The sequence below is a fragment of the Sorex araneus genome, chromosome 3, assembly GCF_027595985.1.
Source record: "Sorex araneus isolate mSorAra2 chromosome 3, mSorAra2.pri, whole genome shotgun sequence".
NCBI lineage: Eukaryota > Metazoa > Chordata > Mammalia > Eulipotyphla > Soricidae > Sorex > Sorex araneus.
In genome coordinates this window covers 206,481,310-206,499,024 of record NC_073304.1, presented here as the reverse complement: position 1 = coordinate 206,499,024, position 17,715 = coordinate 206,481,310, and the positions used below count along the sequence as shown (strand labels likewise).

Genomic DNA, 17,715 nt, shown 5'->3' with positions numbered 1-17,715 from the left:
GGAGTAGCAGGAGGAGCAGGTGGAGGAGCAGCAGCAGGAGCAGGTGGAGGAGCAGCAGCAGGAGCAGGTGGAGGAGCAATGGAGGAGGAGCAGCAGGGAGCACAGGAGGAGGAGAAGGAGGAGCAGGAGGAGGAGTAGCAGGAGGAGCAGGTGGAGGAGCAGGTGGAGGGGCAGCAGGAGGAGCAGGAGGAGGAGCAGGTGGAGGAGCAGGAGGAGGAGTAGCAGGAGGAGCAGGTGGAGGAGCAGCAGCTGGAGCAGGTGGAGGAGCAGCAGGAGGAGCAGGAGGAGGAGCAGACGGAGGAGGAGCAGCAGGGAGCGCAGGAGGAGGCGGAGGAGCAGGAGGAGCAAGCGGAGGAGCAGGTGGAGGAGCAGGAGGAGGAGAAGGAGCAGGCACATAAGGAGGAGGAGGAAGAGCAGGAGGAGCACAGGAGGCAGAGCAGGAGGACGGACAGGAGCAGTCACTGCAGCCCTGCCAAACTGGATCAGTAGGAGAACACCAAGTCTTTATTACAGAAATTCCTATAAATGGCTCCAAGAAAAAAAAAAACCCACACATAAAAGAGGAAACAATGAAAATAAAACCACCCGACAACTAACAAAGCAACACACGCAGCTGTGGGGGTGGGGCTCGGCTCAGTGCAGAGGCCCCTCCCCCATCCAGCTGAGCCCCAACTCCAGCTCCCTGGGGGCGTGGGTGGCCCTGGGGCACCTAGCGATGGGGCAGCAGCCTCAGGCCTGCCCCACCTGCACTTTCAAGTTCAGTCACTGCGGGCACAGCCACGGTCTTTTGGGGGTGCAGAGCCACGCCCTCACGTCTCCAGGGCCTTGCTGGCGCCCACCCGCAGCCCCGTGGGGGCTGGGCTGCTTTCCTGCTGGCAGTGGTGTGACAAGTGAGGGTCCAGGACCAAAGTCCACCTCCTAGCCCTTGGCGAGGGACCCCCAGCGACCCGGCCCAGAGTCCTTCAGAGGCGGCAGTGGCCCGCCCTCCCTCCAGTCCCTGCAGAAGTGGCTCCAGGCTTCTGCTCCAGTGACCAGCCCCGCATCCCCTGGCCCTCCAGCTCCGGGGGCCACCCCATCCCTGCTGGGGTCCAGGCCAGCCCCGACCAGAACGACCAGCTGACGGCTCTCTAGGGTGGCCCCTCAGCCCCCCACCGCATCCCAGGGAGGCAGTCCCGGGCTCTGCCTTCAGCCCCACGTCAGGCACCCCGGGCAAGGCCGAGTGCATAGGGCAGGGGCCCCCGCAGGAGCTGGGAGAGCGGGAGGGCAGGGGGCAGTGTCCAGGGTCCAGCGGGAGCTGAGGGGGAGGGAGTCTGGGGCTCCGGTTCTGTGCAGAGACTCGAGCGGGTCTTCGTGGTGCTCCATCCTTGGCTGCGCTGGGGACGACTTAGGGGGGTGGTTCCTGCATTTCCACTCACTGGCCCAGAACAGCCGGCTCCAGGGCTCCGTGCCTGGCAGCCATCCTCCTGGCAGCTTGAGCCCCGTGCAGAGTGGCAGTGGCTGGGCTGGGCAGGCCGGAGGGTCTCTGGGCCTTGGTACTCGAGCACCATCTGTCCGGCGGCAGCTCAGATGTCTCCGGAGAAGAGGAGGTGCTGACCTGGTGGGGGAATGGTGTGGAAAAGTCTCTTCCACAGAGCCCAGGGGCCCCCAATTAATTCCCAGAGAGGTGACCTAGTGCGGACACTGTTAGGGGTGAACACTCCTCCTTCTCTGGAGACTCTACCGACCTTCCTCCTCCTGGGGTCACCTCCCACCCACCCCCCAAGCTCCTAGAACCGTAGGGCTGTGGCAGCTGGGCCTGCGGTCGGGGGGCTGGGCCTGAACTGCATCAGTGGAGGACGGGCTGGCCGTAGCAGCTTACAGGGGCTGGACCCAGCGGGCCCACTGGGTGGAAAATAAATTGGGACAAGGATCCGGTGGGCCCCGCACACCAGCTGAGGACTTCAGAAAGCAAGGGACTCGCAGGGGCTAAGGGGTGTGGCCTGCATGTGGCTGACCCCAGTTCCATTCCCTGGCACCCCATATGGTCCCTAGAGCTCGGACAGGGGTGGTGATCCCTGAGCACTGAGCCAGGAGTTAGCCCTGAGCACCGCCAGGTGGGACTCCCAAACCAACCGACAAAAACCCCCAAAGCAAAGGAATGATAGCCTGATTTCTGGGGCGGGGTGAAGAGAGGAGGGGCAGCGGGTGGGGGAAACCACTTGGAGCCCAGAGGCAGGGTCCTGATGTGTACGGGGGGCTGAGGTGCGGAGGCGGCTGCACCGGGCACAGAGGGTGTGTTGGTGCCAGGAGACAGATGCCGAGAGGGGACCAGAGCGGGGCTTCTGGAGAGGGAATTCGGGGGGCCAGAAGGGAAAGCGGTCAGCGCCCGGGGGATGAGGAACAGAGGAGGCCCAGGATCCCCAAGTCCCCGACAGCGGGGTGTCCATGCACATGGTAGGTGACCGACTGACTCAGCCTGGGGGTGAGGCTGTGGTCCCGACAGTCGGCACAGAAGGGGAAACTGAGGACTGGCTTTGTAGATGGGGAGGAGGCAGAGGCTGTGAGGAAGGGGCTGGGCAGGGCAGAGCGGGGTGGCAGCAGCGAGTGGGTCTGGGGGGCTCCCCACCGGGAGGAGTGGAAGGGAGTAGAGTGGAGCTGCCTGTGAGTGCGAGGGGGAGCTCCTCAAGACCAGCCTCCCAGGCGGGGGTGACAGGGCGCTTTCACTGTGCCTGACCCCAATTGGCTGCTCTGGCTCCGCGAAACTGCCCTGGGGGTGCCAAGCACCCCTGAAGTCTGCAAGGAGCCGTTCGGGTCCCCTGGGCAGTTCCAGGAAGCCTTGCAGCCCGCACTGACCCCAGGCTGGATAGCAGCAGACAGTGCAGCAAGGGAGACCAGGACGGCCTTGGCCGGCCCTACCCTCCCTCCCCCAGCAGGCATGGGACAAAGGCCACATGAGCACTGTAGGGTGAGCCTTCTTTCCTGTGTGGTTCCAGGACTGCTCCCAGCCAAGCTGGGGAGGGGGCACTGATCAAAGCCAACCCAGGGCTCCTGCAGGCAGAACATGTGCTGAGCGTCCTGTGACCCTGAGAATTTTCTTTGTTTGGGAAGCAGGAGGGTGTCTGGGCCACATCCAGGGGTGCTCAGGGACTATTCCTGGCTCTGTGCTCAGGAGCGGCCCCTGACAGTGCCCAGAGGACCAGGATCCTATTGGAGTCGACTGCACACAAGGCAAGCGCCTTCCCTCCTGCCCAACCTCTCCCGCCCCTTCCCCCTCCTCAGGATTTCTTAAACACTCTGTAGGATTGTCAGATGGGTCCCTGACTGCCTTCCAAACTGATTCAACTACTCAAGGTCAGAAGCTGAATCCTGCCTCCCTCCCCCACCCTTCCAGAACCTGGCATGTGCAAGTCTGACAATCTTTTGTCAAATGAGTAAAGCAGCAAGTAACAGAGGTACCAGAGAGGTAGTATGGGACTTGGGTACTGGCCTGGCATACAGTCAGCCTGGTTTGATCCCCAGCACCACGCAGTTCCCTGGCACCCTGTGAACTGCCAGTTAGTTGGCTAGTAATAGCGGGTGAGGGTCTGGACCTCCTGAACACCATTTGGGAGGTCCCCCATTAAAAAAAAAATAGGGCCAGAGTGATAGTACAGTGGGAAAGGCGCTTGCCTTGTATGCAGTGGGCACGGGTTCAATCCTCGGCATCCCGTATGGTCCCCTGAGCACCACCAGGAGTAATTCCTGAGTGCAAGGCCAGGAGTAAACACATGTGAACATCGCCCCCCAAAATAAAAATTACTGTATCACTGTCATCCTGTTGATCATTGATTTGCTCAAGCGGGCCCAGTAATGTATCCATTCATCCTAGCCCTGAGATTTTAGCAGCCTCTCTTTACTCGTCCTTCCCAATGGTGCCGCATTAGAGGCTCTTCAGGGTCAGGGGAATGAGACCCATCATTGTTACTGTACTTGGCATATGAATACGCCACAGGAAGCTTGCCAGGCTCTTCCCTGTGCAGGCAGTAAGCTCTCAGCAGCTTGGCAGGTTCTCCAAGAGGGAGAACTAGGCTATCAGATGTCGGGCAGCCGCATCGCCCAACATCTGAAAAATATAAATAAATAAATAAATTTTTAAAAAACAAGTGAAAGAATCCCAATGCCCTTGGCCAGAGCCCCAACGGGAGAATGCCACACCCCGCGCCATCAGCTGCCTGAGCCCAGCGTCTCGGGCCCCCGGTAGCTGGGAGCCAGGCCTTACCTCCTACTGCCCTTCTCTGAGGCTGTCCTCCGCCTTGGGGCCCTCTTGTCGCCTGCCCCGGGAGTCCTCATCTGAAAAGCAGAGGGAAGTGGCCTCAGCTGCTGCCTGCGGCCAGCTCGGGCCTGTCCCCTGGCCTGGCCTGGTGCCAACTCCCTGCGCCCCTGCTGCTGCTGGTAGTTGGGGGGGGAGAGAGAGGGGGTGCCTGCGTGGGCCTGGGGGAGATGCAGGAGGCCGGGAGCAGGAGGAGGACGCCGAGGCACCGGCCAGCTCCATCCTCTGCAGGTACCAAGATTCTCCCTGCATCTCTGGAGGGGGACAGAGAAGGCAGACTGCCCACAGGACTGGAGCCCTTGTTTCCGGGCCTGGCCACCGCGGGGGAGCTGTAGGCCCGCAGGGAGGGAGGCGGGCTTGCCGTTGCAGGCCCAGACGGAACCTGCCCAGTCCTTGCTTCTCCAGTTGTCCCCCTCCCTGCAGGGAGGCCTGTCTACCGCCCGGAACTGGTCCCGGCTCTGTGGCGCAGTGAGAGGCCAGAGTGGACGGGCTACCAGGGCCCCTTTCAAGGGGGAGGAAGAGATACTGGGGGCCAAATGGGAAGCCCCTTTTCTCTGGGTCACCTGTCCACCAGGGGTCCCCACCACAACCATGTGGGCCCACCGAGGATGCCCCCTCACCGCAGGGGTGGCCCTCCACGTCGTCCAGGAGATTGGCTGTTGACGCTGCAGCTCCCAATCTGCGGGCGGTTCAAGAAGCATGTCCGGGCATGGGTGGGCACTGGCTGTCCCCGCGCTGTCCCAGCTCCCTGCCCCTGCCTTCCCGCTCCCCACCCCGGGCTCACAGGCTCCGCCACCCCACGCATCCCCCTCTCCAGCTGTTTCCTGGGGTCAGCTCAGCAGCCAGGACCTGACTCTCACCCCACTGTAACCTGGGGACAGTGAAGTGGCTTTCTACCTGCTCGGTTTCGCACGTCCTGGGCCCTGTCGGAACCGTGTGAACGGGCTGAGTGAAAACATGGGACACGGGGGCTGGAGAGGTAGCAAGCGGGTAGGGCGCTTGCCCTGTACGCAGCCGACCAGCATCCCCTAGAGGCCCCCACGCACCAGCAGGAGTGATTCCTGTGTGCAGAGCCAGGAGCAACCCCGAGCACCCATAAAACTAAAACACGGACCCCGAGGGTGAAGACAGTGACCTGAGCAGGCTGATGAGCACGTACAGAGCTTGTGGGCGGCCTGGGTCTGACCCCCAGCACCCACTCATCCCCCCTCGCACACTGCTACCAGTGGCCCGAAAACCGAGGAGTGGGAAAAATCTTATTTTTCACTCCTGAACACGAAAGGTGGGGCCAAGTCACTGGGACCGAGGAGGCACGACGCTGTGAACTGTCCAGCCGGAGCACGGCTCCACTGCCGACTGCGCCCCTCTGACCTCGTGTCCTTCAGTGGTCCTGGGCCCCCTTGTCCCTGAGGCTCCCGCTGCGTCACTCCCTTTCCCCCATGTCCCCCGCCAGCACCCCGGGAGCCTACCCCTCGTAAAGAAACGAGGAAGAGGCTCCCTGATCTCCAGGGTTGAACTAGGCTTTCTGCCAAGAAGCCGAGTGCCCCAGGTCAAAACTCAAAAGAATCGGAGGCCAACTCCAGCACCCCAAGGAGGAACCCTGAGGCGCGGCGACCCCCCACCCCCACTATGTCTGAGAGACGGGGGCCGCGCGCTGGAAAGCGGGCTCCAGAGTCCCCACGCCAGAAAGGATACGGCTGATGCTTTAACAAGTGTTTCCTTTTGGACTTCCTCATCTTGGTTTTCTCCGAGAAGGCCCTGGCTAGTTCAAACAGCTTCTTCCGGGTAGCTGGGGGCAGAGACACTTGTGAGCACCAGGGGGGATGCTAGCCCAAGAAGCGGGGGTGGGGGGGTAGGGAGTGTGTGGGGGGTGCCCCTAGATAAGAGCAGTGGAAGGCTGGCCAGGTCAGCAGGCTGCTATCCCGAGTCGGCCTGTAGGGGCAGCACAGGCCACCTGGAGCAGGGCCAGGGCCAGATCCGGGTACCCCAGCTGCCCCCGCCCCGAACAGGCATCTTGGCTTCCCTGCCGGCTGGCTGTGTACCCCACATCTCCCCTCACACACACACCCCCTCCAGAGTCCGTTCTGGGATTTCCATGACTAATATGAGATTTTCCCTGAAATGGGGCCCGGAGGGATCGTCTGGTCCTCCCGAGGTCGCACGTCTGCCGGGAGGCAAGTGTGACTCGGTGGAAAAGGTCACTGATGGGTGGCCTCCGGCCTCGCCCCCGCACCCGGCGAGCGGAGCAGGCTGAGCACGGGGGGCCCCTGCACTTGCCCCAGCAGAACACGGCCTGTCAACAGCAAAACTGCGGGAGCACGTGATCTTTCTGCAAGCCAGCTGGCCCGAGAGGATTTAAAACTTAATTTGTCTCAGACTCAGCTGTGGGGAGTAAAGCCAGGCGGGAGGGCTGAGGGGGGTCGGGCTGGGATGAAAGCGGCACTTGGGTTCACCAAGAGCGGGCTGCGGAAAAGGCCAGCGGCGGGCCCCGACTCACATTTCCCCATGTGTTTCAACTTGTCTCTGAACAAGGCGTCTTCAGACGCGCCGGGGTTGGCGTCGCTGGCTCCTGGAAGCGGAGGGAGAGTGGTGGGTGCTGGGGCCCCAGGGGGCCGGGGTGAGCAGGGGAGGGTGGTGGGGGGAAGGGGCGCCGCCTGGCGGCTAGGTGTAGTCCTCGCCTTGGGGAGGAGCAGGATGGCTCCTTGGCAGGAGGACCCCCGGGAAGGGGGGGCGCCCCGCTGCATGTGCACACACAGCCCATTCCCAGGGAGCACTCCCGACCCCGTCACAGCCCCTGACGCCGGCTCGGAATCAGCCACCGTGGGAATACTGACACCTCATGAATCGCCAGACCCTGCCCGGGGCTGCCCCCGGGACGCTGGAAGGCGCCTGGCGCCTGCCTCCCACCCAGCGAGAGGTGACTGAGGCGGCCGCCCAGGAGAGAGGGGCAAGCGCTGAACCTCGCCAGACGACACAGTGCTGAGGAGTCTCTGACTCCCGAGACAAGGCACTGGCGGGCGTGGAGACAGGGCCAGTCCCAGCGGGGCGCCACGGTCTCCCGCTCACTCAGCACCCCCGTGTGCCCACCCCCCAGTGGCCTGCCAAAGCCCCTGCTGTGCATCCTGCAAAGCAAAGCGGCCAGTCCCGAGCACCCCTGCCTGCTGAGTCCCCCTACAGCTACTCTGATCCATCTGGGCGGCCCTGGTGCTGCGCCCTCCTCCAGGATCAAGGCCGAGAGGCCGTGCTGAGTCTGCCAGCTGCACACGTGGCAGGGTGCGGCGCCTGCCTGTCAGGTACCAATCCCCTCCCTGGGAGCTTCTCTCTTGGGGTGGCGATGGGCCCAGCTTGCTGGGTCCACACCCTCACGCCACTGCCCAGAAGCTCTCTTGGGCACACAAGCATCCGGTACTTCCTCTGAGGCCTGGCTGGGGGCGGGGTGGACAGAGGGGGTGTGCGGGGTGGTGCGCACGGTGCACAGAAGCTGGCCCTGTGGACGAGTCTCCCAGCCTCTGCCCCTCTCCCCAGCTTTAGCTCTGCCCCCCACTCCAGCCCTCACCCCAAGACAGCTGCTGTCCCCCTGACCTCCCCCAGCTGAGGAGGGCTCTAAGCCAGGCCTGGCCTGCTTGGGAGGCGATTCTTGCTTCTCGCACCTTACTCAGAGTTCTCCAATGTTCAGGCAGGGCCTGTCCCAGAGGACATTCGTTAGCGAATGAATGATCCAAGGGACAGACAGGCCCCTCCCAGGTGGGTCCCATCCTTCTCGCGGTGCATTTGTTTAACCCACATCTGCACCTCACATCTGTCGATCTGCTTTACTTTATCTCCGCCCTTGCCCCCGAGACGGGAAGCTGCCTGAGGACAGAGTGCTTCCCACGCCCTCCCAGGGACATCGGGCACGGGGTGCCCAGGCAGTGTGGGCTGGTAAGAAGCCAGGGCTGCTGCAAGGAGGGTCATCTCCTCCTTGAGCTGGTGGGGGGGGGGTGCATAAGTTTCCCACCCTTCCCTACTCACCACATAGTCCAAGCACAGCCGGGGTGGTGTTCCTGTCCCGCCCCCCCCAGGCCTCTCCACCACGGAGGCACCATTACCTGGGACAGCAGGGGCCAAGCTGAAGTCGCTTCCCACAGCCACACTGCTGGACCTGGATTTCTGGGACTCGTATTTCAACCGATCTGGAAAACGTGACATCCCAGTCAGGGAGATTAGCGCCGGGACACTCAACGGCAGGCTGAGCTGAGAAGCAGGAGGTGGCTAAGGCCAAAGCCCCCTGGGACCCCCAAAGTGAGTGTTCACTATGTCCACCACTCTCAGAGGACCCGCTGTGTGGAGCTCAACACACCCTGACAACTGCCTGGACATCAGAGAATGGCAGTCCCCCTCCTGTACCGGGGGAAAGGCCCTTTGCTGCCCAGGCCAACTTCTGGGCATCTCATCTCCTCCTCTCTCTCTCTCCCTCCCTCCCTCCCTTTCTCTCTCTGCTCTCTCTCTCTCTCTCTCTCTCTCTCTCTCCCTCCCTCCCTCCCTTTCTCTCTCTGCTCTCTCTCTCTCTCTCTCTCTCTCTCTCCAAATACACTGAGCATAATACAATACAGATACACACAACAGTCACATACACAAAATATACACACAACAGAGATGCACTCACATAGTACAAGAGGCACACCCACCCACAAACACACACCAGAGACACACACTAACAGACTCCCACAGTACAACAGACACCCAAAAACACAACATTCACACTCACACATGCACTCATGTACTCTCATACACACTCACACTCTCACAGATACACATGTGACACTCATGTACACCATCCCTCACACTGACACCGACACACACTCACACACCCTGCTCTCACACCCCCACCCAGGGAAGCAGCCCTGGGCCCCATCATTGTTTTTGTTATTCCGAGGCCAGAGCCTGGGGCAGAGCAGGAGGGAGTGGGACGGAGGCAGGAAGGAGAGGAGAACAGTGAGTCTCAGGTCCCTGGTGGCCGAATTCTGGGGCTCCCCAGGACAGCTGGGTGGGCCTTGTCTCGGCAGGACAGCGCCCGCCTGCCCCCGACACTCCTGCCCCACCTCGCTCCAGGGCAAGGAGGAAGTCGCGGTTCCGCTGCAGCTCCTTCATGAACTCCTCGTTCTGCAGGAACAGCGCGACCCTTTCGTCCTCCAGGTACTGCTTCCAGCGGCTGTCCTGGTCGCGGGGCCCGGGGCCAGCTGTGGGCGGTGGGCCTCCCTCTCCGCTCCTGGGCTTGGAGCCCCCGGGGTTGCCCTGAGGAGGGGGCAAGCATGTTGAGGGTGTGGCCCCACCACGGGTGCCCCTCTGGGTGGGCACACCTATCCGAGGGTCCACCAGGGGCACCCTGGGGCCTGCACCCAGCCCAGGGAGCTAGGGGTCAGCCCAAACCCACCCTGAGCCGCCAGAACCCTTCGGCCGGTGGGCCACAAAGGGATCCAACCACTCTCCCCCCGCCTCCGCCGACAGCCCCCAGCATCCCCACAAGGACCGCAAACTGCTCAGAGTTGCTGCTGGCTCCCGGATCTCCCCTGCACCTCAGGGAAACCCCGTCCGTGCATGGGAACAGGGGTGTGGCAGCCAGTCACGGGCGGAGAGGTGACAGCGGCAGCCAGAGTGCCTCTCGGAGCTGCCACCTTCCCTGCTGGAAGAGGAAACCGCCAGGCGCAGGCAGGAACTGCGGCCCGCCGTCCTCTCCCTTTAAACGAGGCCAGGGAAGTCACTCAGCCTCCGCTGACACCGGGGAGCGGAACTGGTCGGCTCCGACTGACCGCATGATGGACCGACCGACCGTGTGGGCCAGCAGAGCTGCTGGGGGCAGCCCCCCCTCCCATTACCTGGACACTGTCCAGCTGCTGAGGGAGGATCCGCAGGAAGTCCTCAGGGAGGCTGCCCAGCAGGGGGGGGTTCCAGTTCCTGTAGCGCCTCTGGCTGGAAGGGGGTCCGCAGCTCTGCAGGTCGATGCTGGAGAGAAGGCGACAGTGAGGAGGGAATCCAGACCCGGGGGTCCCAGCCCCCCATGCCAGCATCCTGTGCAGGACCACGCTCCTGCCCCCCAGATCCCAGGGCCTGCCGCCCATGAACCAAGAGCCCCCTCATCTCCCTCACCCCAGTCTCACCCCTGCAGCCAGGAGCTCACGGCTCTGCTGGTTCTGACCCCAGTGAGCTCTGTCCTGGTGCTCGCTCCGGCTGGGCCCAGTGGGCTTCTTTATTTGAGCCTGGGAGCCCGTTTGGGCCACACCCAGTGGTGCCGGAGGCTGGGAATTAAACCAAGGCCGGCCATGTGCAGGGTCAGTGGTGTAACCACTGTGCCGTGTCTGGGCCGCGAGTGGAGTTAGACAGAAATGTTTATGCGGCTCCTCTCCAGACAGCTGGAGCTGCATGCCTCCCTGTGGGCATCCCAGTACCCATGGCAGCTGGGGAACAGGTGTGAGCCCAGGGAACAATAGCCCTGAATGTGGGTCTGTCAGGGCTAGAGTGCACAGCCCAGGGGAGGGGGCTCCATTTCCACACAGAGAAACTGCAGCCTCCTGGACAGGCCACCAGGAGCCCCGGGTGTGGAACCCGGTTGTGGTCAAGGGCTCCGAGCTGCATTTGGGGCTGCAGAGAAAAACTGGGCTCCCTGGTGGCCAGGTGGCGGCGGTGCTGCCCCCGTGCAGGGGGCGGCAGGGGAGGGAAGGGGGGAGGGCAGCGCGCACCGCACCCTCCCTGACCCCAGGGCGGATGCAGGGCAGCAGCTCCCCCACTGCACGGGGCTGGGCAGCCCGGTGCTGTGGCAACCGCAGGCCACGTGCGCGGCTGCACCGGGAACGACACGCCTGCGGCCGGCCGCGGGGCGGGGCGCCGCAGACCCGGCTTTGATTTGGGCTCAGGCTTCAGGAATCCCGCCGCCCCCTCGCGGGAGGGAGCTTTTCCGGGCCGCCGACTATAGAAATAACTTCCTTTCCTTTTCTATTTTGGGCGGGTGGCCTGGCGGGGGCGAGGGGGAGCGGCTGGGGGCGGCAGCAGACGGTGGAGCCAGCTGCTAAGCGCCAAGGGAAGCCCCACGCGGAGACGGAGACGGAGACGGAGACGCGGACGCACGCCCCGGGCTGGCCCGCGCCGGGGCAGAGGGTTCTGGAATGCTCCCATGCTTCAGTTTTGCTCTCTTTCTCGCGCTCTCTTCCCCCCCCCTCCCGTTCCCCAGGTCTGAGACCAGGTGGGCCGGGGGCTCGAGGCCCACGTTTGATGGACCCCAGCCTGGCGGCGTCCTGGCCAAGGTCCTCCTTTGGGCGCGCGCACTCCCGCCCACCACCAGACACACCCTGGACCCCTGCACCCGTTTGGTCTCGGCGGGGCGCGCCAGGGATCTCTGGGTGCTGGCAAGGCGGCCACATGAGGTCAGCCCACAGCTGCCCGCGCCGGGTGAGGGTGGGAGGCCTGCGCCCAGGCTGCATGGCTGTGGTCACAGAGGAATGTCTGCAATGAGGGGCCGGCAAAGCCTTCCAGGGCTGCGGTTCCAGTGGGGGGGGCAGCAGGGGGCGGCGCCGAGCGAGCGTCCTGCTGCCCTTCAGCCCTGCACTCTGCAAACCCAGAACCGCCTTCTCCCCTCACATCCCTAGAAGGATTTCAGAGACAAAACCTGCCAGGCAGGATTTCAGTGGAAGACTTGGCCACTGAGGGCCAGGCGAGTCCTGTAAGCATCCCCTGCCCCTGTCCCAGTCTCACAGGCTCCCAGAACGGCAGAACACGAGGCCCATTCCTCCCCAAACCTCACAGCCAGAGGGAAGGTTCTGGAATGTTCTAGAACACGGTCCTGCTCGCAACACAGTCCACCCTCAGCCCACAGGGCTAGGTCAGGCTCCTCAGAGGACACCGGCCAGGCCCTCATGACCTCCTCAGGATGACGGACTCTTCCTGGAGCTCCCCAAGTTCTGCCCTTGCTGTCCCCCACCCCAGCCGCCCCCCACCACAGCCCCGCTGCCTCCAGGGGGATGTGCTACTGTGTGTCCTGTCACCTGCCTGCCCGCGGCTTCACTGGAGGCCAGTGTGCCCACCAGCACCTCCAGGCAGCCTTCCTGGCAGCCCGCCCCGGGTCTTCCCTCAGCCTCTGGTCTCCTCTGATCAAGGCAGGGCTGGATCCCTCCGCGGTGCACCCGCAGGTGACTCAGTTGGGATGCAGAGACTGCAGGAGGCCCAGGACATGGCCGAGGGAGGGGTCCGGGTCTTGAAGGACCCTCTGGAGCGCAGAGGCACCACTCGGGGCAGGCCCTGGCTCTTCTCAACACTGGCCCTGGACGGAAGCGTCGCCCTGGCCCAGGTACACGCCGACCTCAGCAGGCAGCGAGCGATGGGAAGGTGCCACAAGGCACCGACCGAGGTCTGGTCCATACCTGGCACTGTGCTAAGGGCTCCACACACAACATCCCATTCAATCCTCACAACAGTGCAGAGGCGGGCATTAGTATTCCCATTTCACAGATGAGGCAAGTGAAGCTCAGAGAGGTTAAGTAGGGAGCCCGAGGCCACACAGCAGAGGCACCTAAAGAATCAGAAGTCAGGCAGCTGCAGGAGGGGGGAAGGGAGCGCACTGCCTCTGCCGGGTCACACCACTCAAGTTCTCTTCCCCGGATTCCTTCTGGCTGGGGCCCCGGAGCTCAGGCAAGGACCTTCCCTTGCCTGAAGTCACAGGGTCCGAAGCAGACCTCCCAAGCCTTGGCCAGGTGCTGAGGTCACTTCTGCCCAACGGGGGTGCCCGTCCCTGTCGGAGGTCCTGCCCTTCCTTCACCTCACAGCAGCTGAGCCGAGAGGAGTGAGCGGGGTGGGGAAGGGGAGGGGGCAGCGTGCTCGCTCACAGCCTCAGTGCCTCCTCAGTGCCTCCTCTGGCCTCTGAGAAACAGACAGCCCCCCCCCCCCCGCCCCCCGCTCTGCCTCACGCCCAGAAATACTGAAAAGAGAAGAAACTTGACTGCAGGGCTGTGACCCTTCCTTCCCAGAGCCCTCACTCCGCACCCACGCCCCCCCCTCCCTCCCGCTTCATGAAGGACTGTTACCCCCCCCCCCCGCCCCTGCCTAGGCTGGTGGGGCCAGTGGCTCTGGAGCTGCTGTCAGTGTCCCCATGGGACACTGGGGCGGGGTGGTGGGAGCCTGGTCCGAGTGTCACGTGAGGAGGGAAGGGGCCACAGTGTCTGCATCCTGGCGAGCCCCACAATGGGACGTGCTGGGGCTGGGGAGGGACCCCGCTGGGCCCCCGTGCTGGCAGGGCACTCAGTGACATGGACCTGAATGGCAGCAGGGTTCCCACCATGGCCCTGGGGAACCCCCGGATGCCCAGAAGGGACAACCTACTGGAACCCGTCCCCTGATGCCCCTTTATTTATTCAAGGGGTGGTGTGTATGGGGGGGAGCTTGGGGCCACATCCGGATGTGCTCAGGGTTTATTTCTGTGCTCAGGGGTCAGTCTTGGTGGTGTGTGTGTGGGGGGGGACTATATGCGATGTTGGGGATTCAAACCAGGGTCAGCCACAAGCGAGGCAGGCGGCTTGCCCCCTGCACTATAGATCTGGCCCCCTGACCTCTCCTTCCCCTGGGACAGAAATTCTCAAATTTGTTTATTTGTTTTTTTTTTTTTTTACTTTTTGGGTCATACCCGGCAGTGCTCAGGGGTTACCCCTGGCCCCTGGCTCTACATTCAGGAATCACCCCTGGCGGTGCGCAGGGGACCGTGTGGGATGCTGGGGATTGAACCTGGGTCGGCTGCGTGCAAGGCAAATGCCCTACCCACTGCGCTATGGCTCCAGCCCCCTGAAATTCTCAAATTTATTGGGCCTGTCGCCCTGTTCTCAGAAAAAGAAACACACAGTGCCCCAATCTACCTCCTGTGTGTAAAGAGAAAACAACTCCCCACTTCTCCTAGCACCAACGGCTGACCCCCACCCCGGGGGGACTCTTACCATGCCCACTTTGACAAACAGTGTTCTCGGCCAAGAGGGCAGCTGCCCCCAGCAGCTCAGCCACAGCTAGCGAGGAACCGAGAGAAGCCAGCGCCTCTGAGCCAGGGCACCGGGGCCAGCTGGGCCGGGCCACACCTGGCAGTACTCAGGGGCTATTTCGGGTTCTGTGCTCAGGAGTGACCCCTGGCAGTGCTTGGGGGACCATAGGTGGTATCAGAGATCAAACGGGTTGGATGGGGCTTGAGAGATAAGACAGCGGGGAGGCCACTTGCCTCTGACGAGACCAACCCAGGTTCGATTCCCGGCATCCCCTATGGTCCCCTGAGCACTGGCGGAAGTAGTTCCTGAGTCCAGAGCCAGGAGTAAGGCCTGAGCATCGCTGGGTGTGATCCCAAAGCAAAAAACAAACTAATTGGGGTTGGCTGCATGCAAGGCAAGCACCTTACTCCCCAGGTTTATTATAAACCCCCAAATTATAATGTGCCTGACTTGGAGCACACCTCCAGGAATGCACTGCAAACCATCCCGCAGCAAAGGGACTGCTGGCTCCCCCTGCTTCCAAACCGCCTGGGACAGGGGTGGGAAACAGGATTCCTTCCTTCAGTCCTGGGAACATAGGAGTGCGAGGTGGGAAGAACACAGAGGTACGGGCCACCCTCCACGGACTGCTTCTCTTTCACATCCTGCCGGCCCCTGATCAGTGCGCTCCGGGCCAAGAGACACTGAGCCTCACTTCCCTGACTCCTACCAAATTTCACACGGCATCTCCACTCAAATAGCAACAGCCTGGACGTTTGTTCTCACAATCCCTCCTCCACCACTTTTGCTGCTGGTCCCAGGCACGATCGGAGGGCCTCGCATGAATGAGGCATGTCTACCACTGCTCCCTGGAAGGTTCTGGAAAGCTGGAGAGACCATCTCTGGTAGCACTGGAAGCCCACTTTTGGCATAATAACACACAGAGGGGTCCAGCCTAGTTCCCTGCTGGTCTACTCACCCCCAGCCCTCCCGGTCCCGCCCTTCGCACACAGAGACGGATGGGTCCTCACCGTGGAGGTGGCGTGGGGGGAGCCAGCGGGTAGGGCCTGTCGAACATGTGCATGTGGTAGGCTGGTGGGGAGTACACGGGCGGGGGCTCCTCATCCGAGCTGTCGGGCTCCAATGTCCTCTCCAAGATCTGTATCAGAGACAACAGAGAGAGAAATGGTGGGGCGTGAGCGAGAGTACAGCAGCAGGCAGGGCACCTGCCTTGCACGCAGCCAACCCAGTTTTCACCCCCGGCACCCCATATTGTCCCCTGAGCCCTGAGCACCGCGGGGTGTGACCCAGAAACAAAAGAGTGAAGAGAGAGAAATGTTAACATTGCCTGCCTTGGGGTCGGAGCCATAGAACAGCAGGGAGGGTGTTTGCCTTGCATGATTCCCTGCATCCCATCTGGTCCCCTGAGCACCGCCAGGAGTGATCCCTGAGTGCAGAGCCAGGGATAACCCCTGAGCATCAAAAGGTGTGGCCACCAAACAAAACACTGGGGCTGGAGCAATAGCACAGCGGGTAGGGCGTTTGCCTTGCACACGGCCGACCCAGGTTCGATTCCCAGCATCCCATATGGTCCCCCACCGCCAGGGGTAATTCCTGAGTGCAGAGCCAGGAGTAACCCCTGAGCATAGTTGGATCTGACCCAAAAAAGTAAAACAAAAACAAAAAACAACAACAACAAAAATACCACTGGTTTGAACTAAGTCAGCCTAGAATTGAACTAAGCCAGACAAAAGCAAGGGTGGGCAAGGATGACGTGTGTGGAGCCAGAGACCCCACTTTGCTGGGGGCCTGTGAGGCCACGCAAGCCCCACTCTGCAGTCTGTTTTGGCTTCACGTACTGAAGCTAAAGGCACGGCCACCTTTGCAGCCACTCCGACCATCCAAGCTACTTAACACAGAGGAAAGTGGGAGTCGCCCACGGCATATTCAAGGCAGGACTAGCCACCCAAGACGCGGACGTAGGGGAAGCCAGGCCAGGGAGTCGGCCCCACAGACGGCAGCCCCAGCTCAGGCTGTCTTCAGCGTCGCCCAGTCCCTGAGCACCAAGCAGGAGCATCCCCAGAGCACCACTGGTGTGGCTCAAAGATGTAAAAATGGGGGTGGGGGCACGAATCAGAGTGACTGAAGTCTGAGCTACTTAGAAAAGAGGTAGAGGGGTGGGTGGAGAGGGGCTGGGGAACTGTAGGCTCTGCTGATGATTTTTTAAAATTGGTGTTTGGGCCATGCCTGGAGATGCTCAGGGGATACTCCTGGCTCTGCACTCAGTAATTACTCCTGGTGGTGCTCAGGGGACCATACAGGATGCTGGGAATTGACCCCTGCTGATGGTTTTTGACCTGGGGGCTGGTGAAATTGCACAGCTGAACTTCCTTCTTTCCTTCCTTCCTTCCTTCCTTCCTTCCTTCCTTCCTTCCTTCCTTCCTTCCTTCCTTCCTTCCTTCCTTCCTTCCTCCATCCTTTCTTCCCTGCCTTACTCCATCCCTCCCTCCCTTCTTTATTCTTCAGTGCTCAGGGGCTGTTGCTAGCACTAAAGTGCTCATTAGACCAGGTGGCAATAGGCATCACACCAGAGCCCTTATTGTTGCTGTTTGTTTTTTTTTTTTGGCCACTCCTGGTGGTGCTTGGGGCTTTACTCCTGGGTCTGTGCTCAGGGATCACTCTGGTGGTGTTTCGGGGACCCAGTGCTGGGGTCTGAACAGAGATCAGCTATATCTAAGGCAGGTGTCTTCGCCCCTGCACTGTTTGGGGCAGAGGTGCCCCAAACCCAGGACTCCTGAACGCGTAGCACGTGCTCAGCACTTCAAGCCTTCTCCCCGGCTCACGTGTTACTTTTGGTTAAAAACGACAACTTGAGGCACACAAGCAGCCCCTTCGATGCTGAACGCGCATGATCCTGGAGGCCAACTAACTACTTTCGGCACCAGCAGCTTCTTGACTGTGAACTGTGAATGTCTCTAGACTGTGAACTAAGCTACAGCCCCATGCCGCCCCGGGAGGGGAAAGGTTTTTCTCTCTCAGCTCTTCCTTTCCCCCGCGGCGGCGTGGCGACCGCCATCTTGTAAGGCCCCCTAAAGAGAGGTACGAGCTTGCAATGTTGTGACTGCTGGCAGAAATTTCTCTGGACTTAGTTACTAAAATACCAGAAATCCAAAACCTCATATGCTCTTCATTCTCAGCAATGGAAAACAAATTATCAAATGCTGCCTTTTCGGCAGGTCTGATTGTTGGGGGAAAATTCCAAATAATAATAGTGAGTTTCCTGTTGAAATATTGAATGTAATCAAATTAAAGAGAAAGTAAAGTGAAAATCATCAGCCAGGATGGGAGGTATACTGGGCTTCTTGGTGGTGGAACATGTGCACTGGTGAAGGGATGGGTGTTCGATCATGGTATGACTGAGACTTAAGCCTGAAAGCTTTGTAACTTTACATGGTGATT

At 61.5% G+C, this 17,715-nt stretch overlaps 1 protein-coding gene across 1 annotated transcript in view; it reads right to left on the bottom strand.

Moving 5' to 3' along the window:
• Positions 1 to 482: 482 nt before the first annotated feature.
• Positions 483 to 17,715, bottom strand: part of CUEDC1 (CUE domain containing 1) — an 89,913-nt gene continuing 72,680 nt past the window's right edge. Inside the window, 9 exon segments of the mRNA XM_055133188.1 lie at positions 483 to 1,594; positions 4,238 to 4,308; positions 4,909 to 4,967; positions 5,984 to 6,077; positions 6,786 to 6,857; positions 8,377 to 8,460; positions 9,370 to 9,562; positions 10,144 to 10,270; positions 15,288 to 15,415. Coding sequence (XP_054989163.1) covers positions 4,241 to 4,308; positions 4,909 to 4,967; positions 5,984 to 6,077; positions 6,786 to 6,857; positions 8,377 to 8,460; positions 9,370 to 9,562; positions 10,144 to 10,270; positions 15,288 to 15,415 — 825 coding nt within the window. The 3' untranslated portion in view covers positions 483 to 1,594; positions 4,238 to 4,240.